The sequence below is a fragment of the Littorina saxatilis genome, linkage group LG8 (assembly GCF_037325665.1).
Source record: "Littorina saxatilis isolate snail1 linkage group LG8, US_GU_Lsax_2.0, whole genome shotgun sequence".
Taxonomy (NCBI): domain Eukaryota; kingdom Metazoa; phylum Mollusca; class Gastropoda; order Littorinimorpha; family Littorinidae; genus Littorina; species Littorina saxatilis.
The window spans coordinates 22,868,440-22,888,001 of record NC_090252.1 but is presented as its reverse complement, the minus strand read 5'-3'; the positions used below and the strand labels follow the sequence as shown (position 1 = coordinate 22,888,001).

General features: G+C 42.8%; 1 protein-coding gene across 1 annotated transcript; it reads left to right on the top strand.

Annotated features, from left to right (window-relative positions):
- Positions 1-9,805: 9,805 nt before the first annotated feature.
- On the top strand, positions 9,806-18,879 carry LOC138974560 (bifunctional glutamate/proline--tRNA ligase-like). Its single transcript, XM_070347278.1, has 9 exons — positions 9,806-10,485; positions 11,660-11,725; positions 12,193-12,234; positions 12,677-12,746; positions 13,851-13,961; positions 15,540-15,650; positions 17,216-17,326; positions 17,724-17,927; positions 18,769-18,879. The coding sequence occupies exons 4-9, from the start codon at positions 12,723-12,725 to the stop codon at positions 18,877-18,879; spliced, it is 672 nt and encodes a 223-aa protein (XP_070203379.1). The 5' UTR covers positions 9,806-10,485; positions 11,660-11,725; positions 12,193-12,234; positions 12,677-12,722.
- The last annotated feature ends 683 nt before the right edge of the window (positions 18,880-19,562 follow it).

Sequence of the window (19,562 nt, the reverse complement as noted above, 5' to 3'; positions counted from 1 at the left end):
ATTACACACTCATACACACAGACACACACACACACACACACAATTACACACTCATACACACACACACACACACACACACACTCATACACACAGACACACAGACACACACACTCATACACACACACACACAGACACACACACACACACAGACACACACTGTCTGTGCTATACAGATACTTCACAGCGGTGTAAAATTCATGAACACCCAAAAGACCATTCCTAATAATGATGGGGTCCATGTTACTTGATTGTAGAACATGAAAGAGCAGCAGCGAAAAATATTCATGTTCCAAGCAATTGAACGCTTCTGTCAGTGGTCTTGATGAAATTGGAGACAGTATGGAACGCCAAGACTGACTTTTTACTCGGTCAAATCGATCGTTTTCCTAGAAATCTAACGGGTAATGGTATCCCTGCACTCGAGTAGCTATCTTTCACGCATTTACCGAGCAAAAAGCTCCGTCATTTGCTATTCAATTTACCGGACATGCGCCGAAACTGACTTTTTACCGGACGTTTCTGCATTTGATTGGTGCGCGCAGGAGAGAGGGGGGGGGGGGAGGATAGGGAGAGCGAGAGAGACAGAGACAGAGACAGAGAGAGAGACAAAGAGAGAGAGACTGAGAGAGACAGAGAGACAAAGAGAGAGAGAGACTGAGAGAGACAGAGAGAGATCGAGAGACAGAGAGACAGAGAGAGAGAGACAGAGAGAGAGAGAGACAGAGAGAGAGAGAGAAAGAGAGATAGAAAGAGAGAGAGAAAGAGAGAGAGTTAAAGAGAGAGAAAAATAGAGAGAGCGAAAGAAAGAGATAGAGTGAGAGAGTGAAAGAGATAGAGACAGACAGATAGATAGACAGACAGACAGACAGACAAAGAGATATTTACCCGGCAGATTTGCTACGATACTGATAGGTTCTACTGGGTAAAAAGTCAGTGTTGGCGTTCCATACCGCAGTTTTCCTCTTAGCTCCTTTCCGTCGCGCCCCCACGATTTAAGGACGGCGTAGGAACAGGGAGATCAGAGTGCAAGTGCAAGCAATTTGTCGCTTGGGTGAGATTTGTAGATTAAAACATCCCTCCGTTAGACGTCCCGGCGGCCACTTCTCCGCCCGTTCCCCCTCCAATCACTCTTACTCTCCTCATCGATTAGCTCTCGATCCATTTTCCGACCTTCGTCGTCCCAAATCTCTTTATTTATTTCTCTGTGTCTGTGTTTCTGTTTCTTTGTCTGTTTGTCTCTCTCTCTCTCTCTCTCTCTCTCTCTCTCTCTCTCTCTCTCTCTCTCTCTCTCTCTCTCTGTCTGTTTCTCTATATCTCTCTTACTCTCTCTCCCTTGTTTTCTAACGCCCTCCGTGTCCCTCTCTTCCTCGCTCTCTCTCTCTCTCTCTCTCTCTTCTCTCTCTCTCTCTAACACACACACACACACACACACACACATACTAACACACACACATACTAACACACACACACACACACACACACAAACAAACACACACAAACACACCACCACACAAACACACGTTTTCTCCCCCTCACTCTCTGCTTTTCGCTCTCTCTCTCTCTCTCTCTCTCTCTCTCTCTCTCTCTCTCTCTCTCTCTCTCTCTCTCTCTCTCTCTCTCTCTCTCTATTCTAAAAGCAAATTCTAATATTAGAATAGTCCCTCTCTGGGCGAGGGCTGGTTGAAAAGAAGCTCGTTTATATTGCTTATGCCACAACCCTCGTAAAATAAAATTTGATTTGATTTGATTTGATTTGATCTCTCTCTCTCTCTCTCTCTCTCTCTCTCTCTCTCTCTCTCTCTCTCTCTCTCTCTCTCTCTCTCTCTCTCTCTCTCTCTCTCTCTCTCTCTCTCTCTCTCTCTCTCTCTCTCTCTCTCTCTCTCTCTCTCCTTCTTTCTTACTCTACCATCTCTCTCTGTCCCTAACTCTTCCTCTGTCATACAATCGTGGACGATTTGCCTCTCAAAGAGTGGATGAAAAGGATGGCTTCAAAGCATGCCCAAGCCCCTACCCTCCCCCCCTACCACCCCCCCCCCCCCCCCCCCCCCCCTTCATTACATTTTCTACCTTTTATCTTTTATCCATAAATCTGCCAAAGCCTTTCTATTCGTCTAAAAGAAGGCGCATCAAGCTAGGACACGCGTTTGTTGCATCAGCGAACAAGAACACTGTGGTCACGTTTAGAAGTTCGAAAAAAGAAAAAAAGAAGTTTGGTGTGAGGTTGGGAGGGCAGGTTTGTTGGGGGTTGGGAAAGGGGGGGGGCAGGAGGAAAAGGGGTAGTTGAATTAAGTGCAGTGATATCGTTTGGCGTGGGCAATCATTAAAACTCCGTAAACTTTGAAATCGCCGAAAACGTTTCGCCGAAATCGCGTCGAAGCAAAGCTGTCTACTTTTCTTCTTTTTTCCTTTTTTTTTCTTCTTTTTCTTTTTAAAAGGCGGGAGAAAAATTACTACAAGGAGTGCCTTTAACTTTCGTAAAATTTGGTGTGGGCATTTGGCAAAACAGCCGATTTCTTTCAAATGGCCGAAAATGTTGCCTTCATTTCGGAAGATCTGAACAACTTCTTTCGCGGTGTATGCATGAAAGGTGACACCAACGACTTCCTTAATCAGATACGATACCGATACATGCACAGCCTGGCGGTGACCTCAAGAGTATTTTTCCTTATCGAGACAAACTTTATTCTCAAAATGTTTTGTTATAAATATCCTCGGGAGATTAAAGTGACAGAACTTTTACGCAGTTATGGCGTCTTCTTGAAGTTTGCTTTGCTTTTGACGCCAGAGATTTCACTTCAGACGGAAGGGTCAAGAAGAGACGAGACGTCTTAGCTTGTTGAATCAATGTCGTATCTTACTAAATTTTCGTAAAATGTCGAAAGAAACTTTACTCCGAAAGAGAGGGACGAAAAGAGACGTCTTGGTTGTTCCGTTGTTGTTGTTGTTGTTGTTGTCGATATCGTATCTCTTTAAATCAACTCTGACATTCAAAAAAACAGCTGGACTGAACCTGACTGAAACAAAACTAAAACAAACAAAATAATAAACGAACGAAAGAACAGACAAAACCACAAGGACGAAAGACAAAAGCAAAAGAAGATCTGAAGATGACACGGGAAGGCAAAAACAAAGTATGAATGCCAGGACAAGATATGCAAGAATTCACGTCAGCTTTTGCAGAAACATATTCAGCAGTTCCAACCAACAAGGGTAAAACTAACAAAGAAAATAATAAACGGACATTCAAACAAGGACAAAGACGAAAGAACTAGATCTGAAGATGACATGCTAAGAAGGGCAGTAGGGATAAGAGCAAGAGATTCGAGATAACCAGCTAATTGAAAAAAAGGACGGCTTTTCACCCCGCAATATTCCGGTCCCATGCGCTTTCCCCGGCGCTTGCATCTTGCCCGATCGCGAGTTGTCGGAGCATGAAATCGCCACAAAATTGTCCCTGTCATATATCATTGATTCGCCCTGTCAGCTTTAACCTTCCTTCCTGACACGCTAGTTGGAGTTACGTCCCTTCGCTTGGCGGCGTAATGCGGCATGTCGTATAGATTACACTCTTGCTCGTTTGTCGTAATGTGCTATTCTATTTTCTGGACATTAGTTTGTTGGTGTTGGTGTTGGTGTTGGTGTTGGCGTTGGTGTTGTTTATGATTTTGCACAGACGGCTTTTATAATTAGCTTACTTGTTGAAAATGTTGCTTAACCGACAAAATCCCACCAAAAATGCACATGTGTTCTAGCTTCAACTTTAGGAGCCGCTATTGAAACACCGAATACAGTCGGACCTGCCCCTAGCGACCACCTCTTGATACCGACCCCCGGTCCTCTACAATCAACCTGCCCTAGCGACCACCTCTTGATACCGACCCCCGGTCCTCTACAATCAACCTGCCCTAGCGACCACCTCTTGATACCGACCCCCGGTCCTCTACAATCAACCCAAAGAAATCCCGACGAGGTTCTTTCCTATTATATTTCACCTTTCCATAGCGACCAGCTGTCTGTAAGGAACGAATGGACAAAAGCTCTAAAGATGGCATGGGAAGAAACACTGTAAGTTGGTCCCTCGGGTGGTCGTTATATAGGCTGGTTATATAGGCTGGTTATATAGGCTGGTTCGAGTGAACTTTAAAAACAAGTGGTCCTGTCTAGTCCTGTCAAGTATCAACCTGCTTGCCGGACGGGCGAAGTGGCGCAGTGGTAAGACGTCGGCCTCTTTATCCGGGAGGTCGTGAGTTCGAATCCCGGTCGCTGCCGCCTGGTGGGTTAAGAGTGGAGATTTTCCCGATCTCCCAGGTCAACGCATGTGCAGACCTGCTAGTGACTTAACCCCCTTCGTGTGTACACGCAAGCACAAGACCAAGTGTGCACAGAAAAGATCCTGTAATCCATGTCGGAGTTCGGTGGGTTATGGAAACACGAAAATACCCAGCATGCCTTCCCAACGAAAGCGGAGTGAAGCTGACTATGCTCTCAAGAGTATAGTGTGGGGACAAGCTCACACGTCACCAGAATTTCTGGAACGCTGAAGAAGAAGAAGTAAATATTTGTTTACCAAACTCCACCTGTATTTACATGAATTGACAACTCAGAATGTGCCTTTAATAATAATAATAATAATGATAAATAACTTTTCTATAGCGCGAGTCCCATCAATTGGCTCCAGAAGCTTTACAAATTCATTATAGAATAAACTAGCACAAATCAACAAGCATACAAAGCATACATTTAACTGAGACATAACACCAAGATCCCAAGCACTAAGCAAAACTTAGCGTACAATGTTTTGATGCATAAATGAGTACACCACGCACTCACACATTGTTTGTTTCTTTGTTATTGTTGTTGTTGTTGTTGTTGTTGTTGTTGTTGTTGTTGTTGTTGTTGTTCACTTTCTCTGTTGTTTATTGAACGGATTGTTGCCCAGAACGAAAGGGTCAACAATGAATGCCAACAGCTCTTGTCACATACAGGCAATGTCAGCCAACACTACGACAAGCCAACACTACGACAATAGCGGGTGGCTCGTGCAGCACTTCGCTGTCACAGCTGTCAGCGTGACATGAACAATAGTTGACGTGTTCTCATTAACACCTGGGTAATTAGCACTCCTAATTGACTATTGTTAGTTTAAAGAGTCTGTGGGACGCTAGCTCGTATTTCTACACACGTCTACATACGTGTTCAAGAACGTGCACGCGCTCACGAAGACACTCGCGCACGCACCGCACATACACACACACACACACATACACACACACACACACCTATCCACCCCAGGGGCGGACGAGGGGGGGGGGGGTTCTGGGGTTTCCGGACCCCCCCCCCCCCCCCCCAGCCAAAAAATAAAAATATTTTTGTGTGTTTTTTTGGGTTGAGTTTCAAATTTTTGGGTATTAATCAGTGACAAAATCTGCTGCCTGAAACTGGTAATGAACATCCTCAGAATGCACCAGATTGCACCATTTTGCATCGTTTTTTTCAAAATTTTCCGGGGGGGCATGCCCCAGGACCCCCCTAGCAAGCTAGGCGCTTCGCGCCGTCGGCTCGGCGCTTTGCGCCTTCACACCCATATCTTCACAATATATACTTTTGGAACCACCCCCCCCCCATAAAATGAACTGATCCGCCCCTGCACCCACACACGCGCACGCAGACGCACGTTCACAGCTGCTGACGTCGCCTTGTTCTCGCATATCTACGGATATGACGGAGACTGCCTTGTAAACTGAGGAAGGAAACTCATAACGATTGAAAGGGCGTTATACACAACAATCATACACATGTCTGCATGTCTGTCTGATTTTTAAACATTGGCGTTTGATTCAGGTTGAAACAAGAAGGGCAAAGCCCATACGACTCACATGCTTGACCTTGACCTTTACATGACCTTGACCTTCAGGGTCAAGGTCAAATAACTAAACCTAGCAATGACATCATACACTAAGAACTGCTTTACACATTTTTCCTACCAAAATACATGTGACCTTGACCCAAGGTCAAGGTCATGCAAGGTCATGCAACACAAAGCTGTTAATTCAAGACATAGGAAGTACAATGGTGCTTATTGGCTCTTTCTACCATGAGATATGGTCACTTTTAGTGGTTCACTACCTTATTTTGGTCACATTTCATAAGGGTCAAAGTGACCTTGACCTTGATCATATGTGACCAAATGTGTCTCATGATGAAAGCATAACATGTGCCCCACATAATTTTTAAGTTTGAAACAGTTATCTTCCATAGTTCAGGGTCAAGGTCACTTCAAAATATGTATACAATCCAACTTTGAAGAGCTCCTGTGACCTTGACCTTGAAGCAAGGTAAACCAAACTGGTATCAAAAGATGGGGCTTACTTTGTCCTATATATCATATATAGGTGAGGTATTCAATCTCAAAAACTTCAGAGAAAATGGGAAAAATGTGAAAAATAGCTGTTTTTTAGACAACATTTATGGCCCCTGCGACCTTGACCTTGAAGCAAGGTCAAGATGCTATGTATGTTTTTTGGGGGCCTTGTCATCATACACCATCTTGCCAAATTTGGTACTGATAGACTGAATAGTGTCCAAGAAATAACCAACGTTAAAGTTTTCCGGACGGACGGACGGACGTCCGGACGGACGGACGGACGGACGGACGGACGGACGGACGGACGGACGACTCGGGTGAGTACATAGACTCACTTTTGCTTCGCATGTGAGTCAAAAAGCTATCAGGTCAAAATACCGACAGTTATGCAACCCAGTCTCGTAAAGCGATACTAAAACATTCAGTCACTTTGTCGGCCTGAAAGATCAAAACTGAACACACACCGAACCACCGAGTCTAAAACACGTCGACCCAGATAGGCCAGGTGTCTTGGTATCATGTATACCAACAGTAAACCTAATTTACATAAACCAGATGTTATTTATTTTTGAATACCAAAATACATATATTTCTAGATTCATGGTAAAAAATCGAGAATACAATGAAACTATTTTTGAGTTTGCTGTTGAGATTCCAAATGAAAGCAATACTTTGATTAACAAATTAATTAACTTCCAGGGATGGCCAAATCGTGCGCCCGATCGCCAGGGGCGAGTAAAAAAATCCGCCGGGCTAGTAGAAACCGCGTGGCGGCAACTCGCCCAGCTGGCCAGTAAACATTCTGGTCCAATGCAACATTTTTGGTTGTACTATCGAGTTTCAAAGCCATGTAACATTGCAGATGCAGCAACTGTGGTATGTAGGCTACCGTACCGGGCCAGCGAAATTTCTGGCAGGCCAGTAACTTTCTTTCTCACACTCACACACACACACACACACACACACACACACACACACACACACACACACACACACACCATCACCACCACCACTACCCGGTGGCAGTCCCCTGGCTACTTTAAAGAAATGGTCACTGCAACGGCATGGAAAGAAAAAAGCTATTGACTTGTACATTTATAGGATATAACTAGAACGTAGATGGAATGTACAAAATGTAAGATAATCGTATCTGAACTGTGGGAGAAGTGTTGTGACCATCCAAAAATTGGCTACCTAAAATAAGTTCTAAGGTTTAGAGAAAAACCCTTTTAACAAAACATTTAGAAGGTTAGGTGGCCCGCAAAACTGGGCAAATAATTGCAGAACATTTGTTTAATACGGGTTTTTGTTGCAGTACCACCGAAATTTCGTGGTGAAGAAAAAATGGAGTATTGGTGGTAAGTTTTATCTTGACTTTATTTTCAGCAACACACAAATTCCCGATCGAATGAAAAAAATTGGTAAAAAAATCTTCCAGTCATACGAATTTCTTTAGATTGTTTTGGCATAATGCTTAGGTATCAAGGATAAACCACAAAAAGAGGCGCTGAGAAAAACGTAAAAATAAATTTTTTAGAGCAATTTTCTGATATGATCAATTTTTCGTGGCATGAGAAGAGAATGGCTACTTAGCAAAACACGCTTCATTTTTTTTCTTTCAAAGTTCTTGAGCACCACTGATATATGAGACACTTTCTTTTGGTGAGTCAAATCATTGAAAATAAGTTATGCTCAACATGGCACTCGACTTACCAAACAAGGGTGATTTTAATGTGGCTTAAGTAGACTTTCCTTTCAGCGCCAACTGCAACCGCAAACTTTTTAACGTTCACAACTCTTCAGTGCACATTTTGGAAAGCCATATGGGTATTCAGAGTTCGACTGTATGTTGTTTGTAACTGTACTCTACTCAAAGAGTTCCGTGGTGTATGATTTTGAGACAGAAGAAGATTACAAATGTTTTTAAGTAGCCGTGGTGCATATAGGTTAAGGTTAGGGTAGCCTTTTCAAGTTGTTAAAAAAAAAATATGAACAAACAACACGGCACACATAAACCAACAACGAGCACATCATGTACTGAAACAAAACACAAAACTGCAAAATCACTTGAATGTTTTACTTGGTCTTCTTGCTAATTCACTGTTGATAATTCTCTTTGTCCGTCATTGGTTTTCTTAAAAAAAATTCTGTTTCAGTACGCTCAAATCCTCTCCCCTTGCCCCACAGTTAAGAATAAACTCAGTAAACAAAACGTAATCTTTGTGATCGTCCATCCGTTGAATGGTCACGACTCGATGTGCCAGTATAGCTCGGCCCTTTATACGTTTCTAGCACTGAGTATGGGAATGGGAATACGATGAGAAAATCAGTCAGTTAAGGAAAGACTGAGAGAGAGAGAGAGAGAGAGAGAGAGAGAGAGAGAGAGAGAGAGAGAGAGAGAGAGAGAGAGAGACTTCGGAGAGAGAGAGAGAGAGAGAGAGAGAGGGGGGGAGAGGGAGAGAGAGACTGAGAGAGAGGGGGGGAGAGGGAGAGAGAGAGAGGGGGGGAGAGAGAGAGAGGGGGAGGGAGAGAGAGAGAGAGGGGGAGAGAGAGGGAGAGGGAGAGAGAGAGGCGGAGAGGCCGGAGAGAGACAGGACATTTCAGTGTCAGTTTCCTGAATTTCTGTATTTGATAAATTTACAACAAAACGTTGCAAGTGCTGCAAATCAATTTAGAATTTAATAACGCCCGTGGTATTTTCGCAAGAATTATTCCTTGCTTATATATATATGACTTGTATCAAACATGTCACAACTGATATGATGATGCCGCTGGACTGAGTTGTGACTGAGAGATGTAAACTGAATTTACAACGCTGAACTGTTCAAAATTATCACAAGCAGGTCGGAAAAGAACAGGCATACATTCTGGACAGTCAGCAACACTTGCACAATTAAAAAAAATCTACATTTTAACAATAAAAAAAAAATGACACGACCCCTACAGTTAGAATTCACAAGCCAAGAGAGATAACTCCCGAGACACTTCCGTCGCGTCGGTCGCCACGGCGCGAGAACCGCAAAATGGACGATACCAGCGTTTTCACAGCAGAACGGCTAATGAAAAAAAGGAGACGCAAGGTGAGTACAAGTTTGTTAAGTGTGTGACCAGCCACAGATTGGTTGTGAATTCTAATAAGAGTGAAATATCAGACAAGTGTGGGACACGTACAAACTCTGGTCTAGATTTTGACAGCATGGCATGCTGTGCAGAGTTGCCATTTTCATAATGTTCCACGTGCCCCTTTCAGTGCCACCACTCCCTCCCCAAGCTCTCTATGAGCCAGCCATCACATCTTTATGTGACGGCCGACACGGTATGCAACATTGTCTGATGACATATATATCATTTTTCCTTTTGTTTCATCCACTCACGCACGATAGGGAAGGGAGGGGAGAGGCTCAGAGGGGCCCCGCCCTCTATGGTTTTAAGTTCCTCAAATTGCTTCTTTCCGTGCATTTACAACAATCAGATCTATCCAACTACTGTAGATGCTAGTTGCCGGTTGCTGAATCATCAGTGAATACTGAGTCTAGATAGTTATTTATCAGATAATTTCAGTGCAATCCTTAACAGTGACACAGAATAGGGCAATATAATCTCATGGTTCTGTCTTTAAAGCATTTTCATAGGCCCCTTTACTCCGCTTTAACCGGGCCATTATACTGATTATGATTATGTTCTTCTCAGGTGGATAGCTATTCTGTCATGGCATTACTGATTAGGTTATTGGTTTACTTACTTACTGATTAGAAAGTTAGAAATACTATCACCAATGTGTGTATCTTAAATCATAATTCATATGACGTTGACGGATGTTAAATTGAAATATTATACGATGACCCACACACATATTGTCAAAGAGTTATGATTATGAGCATTGCTATTGGTCTATTCTGCTTACACTTAGTGACACAGAAATAGTAGAGTTTACTCTCAGTATAGTAGACCACATGCTGTGACACAAGTGTTTGTTTGAAGTTATTGTTTGTTTGTATCTGTATTTGTGTGGGAGGGTGGAAGGTATAGACCAAAATCTTACCTGTGTGTTAAATTTGTGTTGTTGCTATATTGCAGGGGAAGAATCAGTTCCTCGTAAAATGGAAAGGCTATTCCAACAAGTAAGTGTTTCCTTTCCTCGCTCACTTTTTTCCGAAAGGTTTTCAAATTTTATGAAATTGTTAATATTAATATTATATTAATGCTGTTATTTTAGTAGGGTATTACTATTACTATTTGGCGGGGATGTAGCTCAGTTGGTAGCGCGCTGGATTTGTATCCAGTTCACCAGTTGGCCGCTGTCAGCGTGAGTTCGACCCCACGTTCGGCGAGAGATTTATTTCTCAGAGTCAACTTTGTGTGCACTCTCCTCGGTGTCGATGTCCGAACACCCCCGTGTGTACACGCAAGCACAAGACCAAGTGCGCACGAAAAAGATCCTGTAATCCATGTCAGAGTTTGGTGGGTTATAGAAACACGAAAATACCCAGCATGCTTCCTCCGAAAGCGGCGTATGGCTGCCTAAATGACGGGGTAAAAACGGTCATACACGTAAAAGCTGTGGGAGTTTCAGCCCATAAACAAACAAACAAAGAAACAAACTATTACTATTAAATCCTCTTTTATTGCTAGCTCAAATTTACGCAGATCAAAAAACAAGAAATTGGTATGTTGATTGCTATCTGAGCGTGACATTGACGTCACATAATTCATCAGTTTAAGAATTCAAACAAAATGTTATCATATGTTCAGTGATTCACTATACTTCATCCCAGCAGTCTTTTAAGTGGACAGACAAACAAGCACTTATGGCACTCATAGTTAACTTAGCTGATACAATGTTCCTTGTATCAAAATGCGTCACTCAGTGTCAAAAAACTGAAATTTACAGTTGCTCTGCTCCAGTCCCAAACCAGGCTTTGATCCTCTATATTCTGCTACCTGGTCCATGTTTTTCAATGCCAAGGCCGTCGCTGTTGCTTGCCAATTTCCGGCATATGTTGTGGGTTTTTTTTAGATGGAAGCGCCGAAATGTTTTATCGTTGGCGAATAACATTAGTATAGGAGGCACAGTACTGGACATGTATTTAGGGAGATTGCCCTCGGCAGTGACGGTAAAGACAAGCCTGACGAAGTTGCTAGCCTGCCAGAATTGTTATAAGCCTGGTGCATACCACACATACAAATAATGACCGGGGTAAATGACATTGATTAAATGATTGATATATATATATATATATTGTATGTCATTGTCAAATATTTTTTCTGATGACTGGGTTAACTTGTTTTTTTCAGATATAACTCATGGGAGCCAGTCAAAAATATTTTAGATAAAAGTCTCATTGATGAATTCAACAAAAGGTAAGTGACATTGTTCTTTGTACTGTAGTAGTACTATTCTGATATCACTATCAGCATCAGTTGGACAGTCTTGAACTAAGAAGCTACTTTAGGACTAAGGAGTAAAACCTGCTACATACTTAACTAATAACATGAGAAGGGCAGGTCCAAGGATGCACTAAGTATTTATTGTTGAAATGTTTTTAATGTTTTCAGCTTGTACCAACTTGAATTTACGGACCTAACAAATCGAAACAAATATATGACAACATTTGAAATTTTGAGAGGTTTACACTCTTTCTAGTTTACCACTGTAAGTGTGTCTTAATACACCACAACGATTTTCCATTGCACTGAACAAGACTTTTTGTTCTCTAGAAAACATCTCCAGTGATTTTTTTTATTACAACTGTTATTTCTTTTAAGCTTTAGTATAGTTAATATACAATTCAACAAATAGTAAAAACAAGTCTGTTGCTGGTTTTCAGGATTTTTCAAACCAGTGGGGGTTTTTTCCTGCCAACCCAAAAGTAAGTCTTTTGAAAATGTTTTGTATGACTGGAGCAACCAGAAACATACAACTTTTATTTTTTTGGCTTATGTCATTGTGTCTTGTGAAAATCAGATGCTGAAAAATAGACAGTTGATGCATGTTTTCTGCATAGAGTTTAATATGTCATGTTACCAGGACAATGACCGATGTCACAATTCATTATTCTAACTCTGGTGTATTTCTGGATTGCGTATTGTGTTTTTTGTTGTGTTTGTGAGTGTGTTTTTAATGTTCTTTACTCCCTGCCAATAAAAAATATAGGTACATTTTGTACCTTTCTTAAAAATTGAAAACAAGTTTGGAGCTTTGATCAAGTCAATTGCTAAGATGCCAAACATATGCTGTCATTTGTAGAATTCTAGAATGGTTTATTGATCAGATTCTGAATCATGTACTCATAGACTTCTTTTGTTTTTCAGAAATGAAGATGAGGGCGAGAAGTCTTGCTCAGAGTCAGATGTCAGCATGGAAAATGATTTTTTTCCAAAGGTATTCTACTTTAAGTTTAAGTTTGACTTTGAGTCAAAAATTATTTCTTGCCAATGTCTTTCAACTGCAACAGTGAAGTGTATCGTATCAAATGGGATACTTAAAGTCTGCTAATATAACAAATATAAACTTGGCATGGCATACATAAGAATATATATTGCAACAGTTTTATTTTTACGTGAACTTACAAATTTATGCTCGTGTTATTTCTTTTAAACCTTCTGTGCCGTTAATGTTGCTTAACTTAGCTAGTCACTAATTCAGCTCACGTTTTAGATCATAGACAGATGGTCAAATGCGATTCTTTTGGTTGTAAAATCGGGTTTTAAAGCCATATACTATGATATAGACACTGAAGATCAACTGTGGTATGTACCGGGCCAGCGATATTTCTGCCGGGCTAGTGACTTTCCGGCTGGCGAGTTAACATTTTGAGATTTGGCTATCCCTGCAGTGCCAGTGAAGATCAGGGTTAGCCAATTCTCTACTTTTACAGGTTCAATTGAGGGAAGGTGTAGTGGTTGTTTGTTTGGTTTAGCAACGAAACAATTCATCCCTTTTTGGAAGATGAGGGTGGTCCGCCCGAGGGCAGACCGGGTTGTAGGTTCGAGACAACAGATTGACTATTGTCGTTTGGGCAGCTTAGCGATTCTGTATCGGTTTGCTGCGTGGTCGTGTGGCCGTTTTCGCTGTTGGCTACGGCGCTCGCGCCTTTCCCTGTCCTCCTCGTAGGTACGGTGGCGTTGTACTGCAGCTTGTTCCTCTTTGATGGATTTCTGCAGGCTGAGTTTCAGCATCATGCTGTGGAGACTTAAACTTTCTGTCAAGAGTATACTTCCATTGATTTTTCGTGTATGAGCTATTTTTAATTCTGGCTAAAGTCATGATACTAGTCAAGCAATAGCAGTATATGTCCAGATCTGGAGGTCAGTTTGGAAAAGTGCAAAGATTATGCGCAAGCCTTTGTCTAAATCAAATTTAGACTGGCATCAAAATTACACAAACTTATGCAGCATAATAAAGGGGAAAAAGAAATACAAGGAGGCTGTTTGTACTATGATTGTATTCTTACAAGGTTTCATGTCACATGTTTTAACTCCACAGGACGAACAGCCACCACAACAAGTGGGATCCGCAGCTGTCAATGACCTTGACAATCAGATCCGAGCCCAAGGTGAACAGGTCCGTCAGCTGAAGACCAACAAGGCCCCGAAGGTAAGCATGTGTTGTGATGGAGATCTTCAAACTCAATCTTCTGGTTTTGATTAGGTAGGGACGGGCGCAGTGGCGTGGTGGTAAGACGTCGGCCTCCTAATCGGAAGGTCGTGAGTTCGAATCCCGGTCGCTGCCGCCTGGTGGGTTAAGAGTGGAGATTTTTCCGATCTCCCAGGTCAACTTCTGTGCAGACCTGCTAGTGACTTAACCCCCTTCGTGTGTACACTCAAGCACAAGACCAAGTGCGCACGGAAAAGATCCTGTAATCCATGTCAGAGTTCGGTGGGTTATGGAAACACAAAAATACCCAGCATGCCTACCCAACGAAAGCGGAGTGAAGCTGACTATGCTCTCAGAGTGTAGTTTGGGGAACCCAAATGGGCAAACGAGATCACACGTAACCAGAAAATTCTGGAACGCTGAAGAAGAAGAAGAAGATTAGGTAGGACCAACACGTAGTATGGCTGTTGTCAATGTTAATTGTTATCAATTGTGTCGTTGTGTTGGAAGATGCAAGTGTGAAACGATACAAAAGAAAAATGATTACTGTGAATTGTTTTGATTTTGTTTACCCTTTTTACCATATCATTAGAATCTGAAGGTATTTTTTTGACCTGCATGATAGTGTATTTTTTTGCCAGGAAAGGCCACAAAATCACAATGAATAATGCTAAAATTCGTTTTCGGGTGGGGGGTGTTGCCCCCCTGGACCCCCTAACGGGGCCCTGCCCCGTACCCCGCCAGGGCCTGAGCGGCCCCTGGACCCCTGCCTCCGAAAATGTTCAGTCAATTTGATTTTCCTAGGTTTCACCCATGTTGATGTGCAGACTTAAACTTTCTGTCAAGAGTATACTTCCATTGATTTTTCGTGTATGAGCTATTTTTAATTCTGGCTAAAGTCATGATACTAGTCAAGCAATAGCAGTATATGTCCAGATCTGGAGGTCAGTTTGGAAAAGTGCAAAGATTATGCGCAAGCCTTTGTCTAAATCTTCTTCTTCTTCGTCGTTCGCTCAGACAGCAACTCCGGAGGCCCTGATGAAGGCTGCTGTACGCCGGAGGCTGTCTAAATCAAATTTTGACTGGCATCTGCTTCTTCTTCAGCGTTCCAGAATTTGTCTGGTTACGTGTGAGCTTGTTTGCCCATTTGGGTTCCCCACACTATACTCTGAGAGCATAGTCAGCTTCACTCCGCTTTCGTTGGGTAGGCATGCTGGGTATTTTCGTGTGTCCATAACCCACCGAACTCTGACATGGATTACAGGATCTTTTCCGTGCGCACTTGGTCTTGTGCTTGCGTGTACACACGAAGGGGGTTAAGTCACTAGCAGGTCTGCACATAAGTTGACCTGGGAGATCGGAAAAATCTCCACTCTTAACCCACCAGGCGGCAGCGACTGGGATTCGAACTCACGACCTTCCGATTAGGAGGCCGACGTCTTACCACCACGCCACTGCGCCCGTCAAAATTACACAAAATTATGCAGCATAATAAAGGGGAAAAAGAAATACAAGGAGGCTGTTTGTACTATGATTGTATTCTTACAAGGTTTCATGTCACATGTTTTAACTCCACAGGACGAACAGCCACCACAACAAGTGGGATCCGCAGCTGTCAATGACCTTGACAATCAGATCCGAGCCCAAGGTGAACAGGTCCGTCAGCTGAAGACCAACAAGGCCCCGAAGGTAAGCATGTGTTGTGATGGAGATCTTCAAACTCAATCTTCTGGTTTTGATTAGGTAGGGACGGGCGCAGTGGCGTGGTGGTAAGACGTCGGCCTCCTAATCGGAAGGTCGTGAGTTCGAATCCCGGTCGCTGCCGCCTGGTGGGTTAAGAGTGGAGATTTTTCCGATCTCCCAGGTCAACTTCTGTGCAGACCTGCTAGTGACTTAACCCCCTTCGTGTGTACACGCAAGCACAAGACCAAGTGCGCACGGAAAAGATCCTGTAATCCATGTCAGAGTTCGGTGGGTTATGGAAACACAAAAATACCCAGCATGCCTACCCAACGAAAGCGGAGTGAAGCTGACTATGCTCTCAGAGTGTAGTTTGGGGAACCCAAATGGGCAAACGAGATCACACGTAACCAGAAAATTCTGGAACGCTGAAGAAGAAGAAGATTAGGTAGGACCAACACGTAGTATGGCTGTTGTCAATGTTAATTGTTATCAATTGTGTCGTTGTGTTGGAAGATGCAAGTGTGAAAGGATACAAAAGAAAAATGATTACTGTGAATTGTTTTGATTTTGTTTACCCTTTTTTACCATATCATTAGAATTTGAAGGTATTTTTTTGACCTGCATGATAGTGTATTTTTTTGCCAGGAAAGGCCACAAAATCACAATGAATAATGCTAAAATTCGTTTTCGGCCGGGGGGTGTTGCCCCCCTGGACCCCCTAACGGGGCCCTGCCCCTTACCCCGCCAGGGCCTGAGCGGCCCCTGGACCCCTGCCTCCAAAAATGTTCAGTCAATTTGATTTTCCTAGGTTTCACCCATGTTGATGTGCAGACTTAAACTTTCTGTCAAGAGTATACTTCCATTGATTTTTCGTGTATGAGCTATTTTTAATTCTGGCTAAAGTCATGATACTAGTCAAGCAATAGCAGTATATGTCCAGATGTTGAGGTCAGTTTGGAAAAGTGCAAAGATTATGCGCAAGCCTTTGTCTGAATCTTCTTCTTCGTCGTTCGCTCAGACAGCATCTCCGGAGGCCCTGATGAAGGCTGCTGTACGCCGGAGGCTGTCTAAATCAAATTTAGACTGGCATCTGCTTCTTCTTCAGCATTCCAGAATTTGTCTGGTTACGTGTGAGCTTGTTTGCCCATTTGGGTTCCCCACACTATACTCTGAGAGCATAGTCAGCTTCACTCCGCTTTCGTTGGGTAGGCATGCTGGGTATTTTCGTGTTTCCATAACCCACCGAACTCTGACATGGATTACAGGATCTTTTCCGTGCGCACTTGGTCTTGTGCTTGCGTGTACACACGAAGGTGGTTAAGTCACTAGCAGGTCTGCACATAAGTTGACCTGGGAGATCGGAAAAATCTCCACTCTTAACCCACCAGGCGGCAGCGACTGGGATTCGAACTCACGACCTTCCGATTAGGAGGCCGACGTCTTACCACCACGCCCGTCAAAATTACACAAAATTATGCAGCATAATAAAGGGGAAAAAGAAATACAAGGAGGCTGTTTGTACTATGATTGTATTCTTACAAGGTTTCATGTCACATGTTTTAACTCCACAGGACGAACAGCCACCACAACAAGTGGGATCCGCAGCTGTCAATGACCTTGACAATCAGATCCGAGCCCAAGGTGAACAGGTCCGTCAGCTGAAGACCAACAAGGCCCCGAAGGTAAGCATGTGTTGTGATGGAGATCTTCAAACTCAATCTTCTGGTTTTGATTAGGTAGGACCAACACTAAACAGTATTCCGTTGAGAACTTTATTGAAGAAGGTCAAAACTCTGAGTGACTTTGTTTTTATGGACTTTATTATTGTTTTGTTTTATCATAGTTAAGCCAGAAATGCCATTCTCTCTGTGAAACCTACAAACATTTTTGTACAACTGGGATATCAGTTACATTTTGTATGGATTTTTTTTTAAGTCCAGGCTTAGATAGATACTTCAGATTAAGCCCCTTGGAAGTCTCATCACATGCTGAAAGATAAGTGGAAACGGGGGTTAAATCTGCATATTGCCGCAACTTGGATTCTACCTGCATTTATTTTGATGTTTCTGTGAACTGCAGGAAGAGGTAACTGCAGCGGTGCAAACCCTCCTATCACTGAAGAAACAGGACAAGGAGACAACAGGCAAAGACTGGACTCCGCCCACACCAGGCTCCGCCCCTGCTCAAACCCTTCCCACTGCTTCCGCTGGAGGTGATCTAGACGCCAAGATCAAGGAACAGGGAGACAAGGTGCGACAGGTCAAGGCCAACAAAGCTCCCAAGGTGAGAGGAAACTGCAACAGCTGTGACAACACAAGCAAAATATGCAAATACACTTGCATAATGTGCACACACTCTGGCCTGTATGCAAATAGTCTGCATGCATGCCCTCATGAGTGCATGCAAGCTCACACTCTCAAATCCTATTACAGTCAAACGTGCCCTGTCTACCACCTCTCAATAATGGCCACCTGCCCTCAACGACCACTTCAAAGGATCTCTCTCTCTCTCTCTCTCTCTCTCTCTCTCTCTCTCTCTCTCTCTCTCTCTCTCTCTCTCTCTCTCTCTCTCTCTCTCTCTCTCTCTCTCTCTCTCTCTCTCTCTCATGATTGTCCTCGTTGGCCTTCTTTGCCTCAAAGTCCCTTTTTTTTCTTTTTTCCTTCACTTCTACTCACACGACCTTACTTACATGCTTTCGGGGTTTGTATTCACTCGATTACACGGTTGAGCACAAAACTTACTTTGTGCAAAGGGGTCTATCCCTAGCAAAGCCCACCCCCAATTTTGCCCTAAATCTGTGCACAGGGGGGGTGGGCTTATGCTAGGGATTTTACGGTACTTGTATTGTAAAGGCTGTATTTTGAGTGCAAAAATCTTCAACAAGCAAATTCCGTGTGGTGAATTCAAATTCTAACATCCAGATTTCTGTTATTTGTGATGGATTACTTTGCCTTTTTGAAAATCTAATACATTTTACTGATTCCCAGAGAAGTTTTCAGAAAATAATTGAAATTGTGTGGCTGCAGAAAACAGTGAATATTGTGGTTATTGGTTGGAACTTTAGTCGAGCTTTCCTTTACATCAAAAGCAACTATGTTAAAATGTACGATCTGGGTTGTTTCAGAAGAATCAAAGAGGCAGAACAGTGCTGTTCACTGGAAAAGGTGACGCCTTTGATGAAAAGGATAGTGCTGGAGATGATGAAAGTGACAGCACCAGTGAAGACAACAGGTGAGTTTTTCTGTTGATAGCTTACAGAAACCATACCCATCACGTCAAATTCGGGGAGGGGTGGCGTGCACGTACGATGCCCTTATATCTCTGACTATAAGTAAATGCTGAATTCTTTACATAGCTAGGTAACAAACGCTTTCTTTAAAACTTGTTGCAGAAGATCCAGCTTGTCTCCTTGTTCTACTGGCCAGCATTCTGGAAATGATGAAGAGTCGGATTGCATTTCAAAGGACGGTGGCAGGAAACCTGAGGTATGTATACTTTTTATTTACACACACATGAGAGCACACACATTTTAGTAGGGAATATAACTATGAGGACACTGTACATGCATGATGTCCGCACCAATTTACCAGTTGTAATCATCAATGCTTATGTTTTAGTAAGCATTTGATTCATGTAACATCCCCGTGAGACTTTCATTTATACCTGAGAGGTTGTTTTATCTTTCATATACCCCTCTTTTTTTTCAGTGCGCAAAGTAGTTTTTTATTGTCCGCTCGCGAGTCGCGATAGAATCAAATAAGGGTATGTCTAGATATTGAAATAGTTTGCAGGAGAATATTACTTGTGAATTTTCAGGACGCCCTCAGCACACCAGGGAACCCGAAAATAGCCATCATGACAAATCGGGAGGTGCATGTTCATGCCCGCCCTTATATCCCCTGCTATTCACAAAACCAT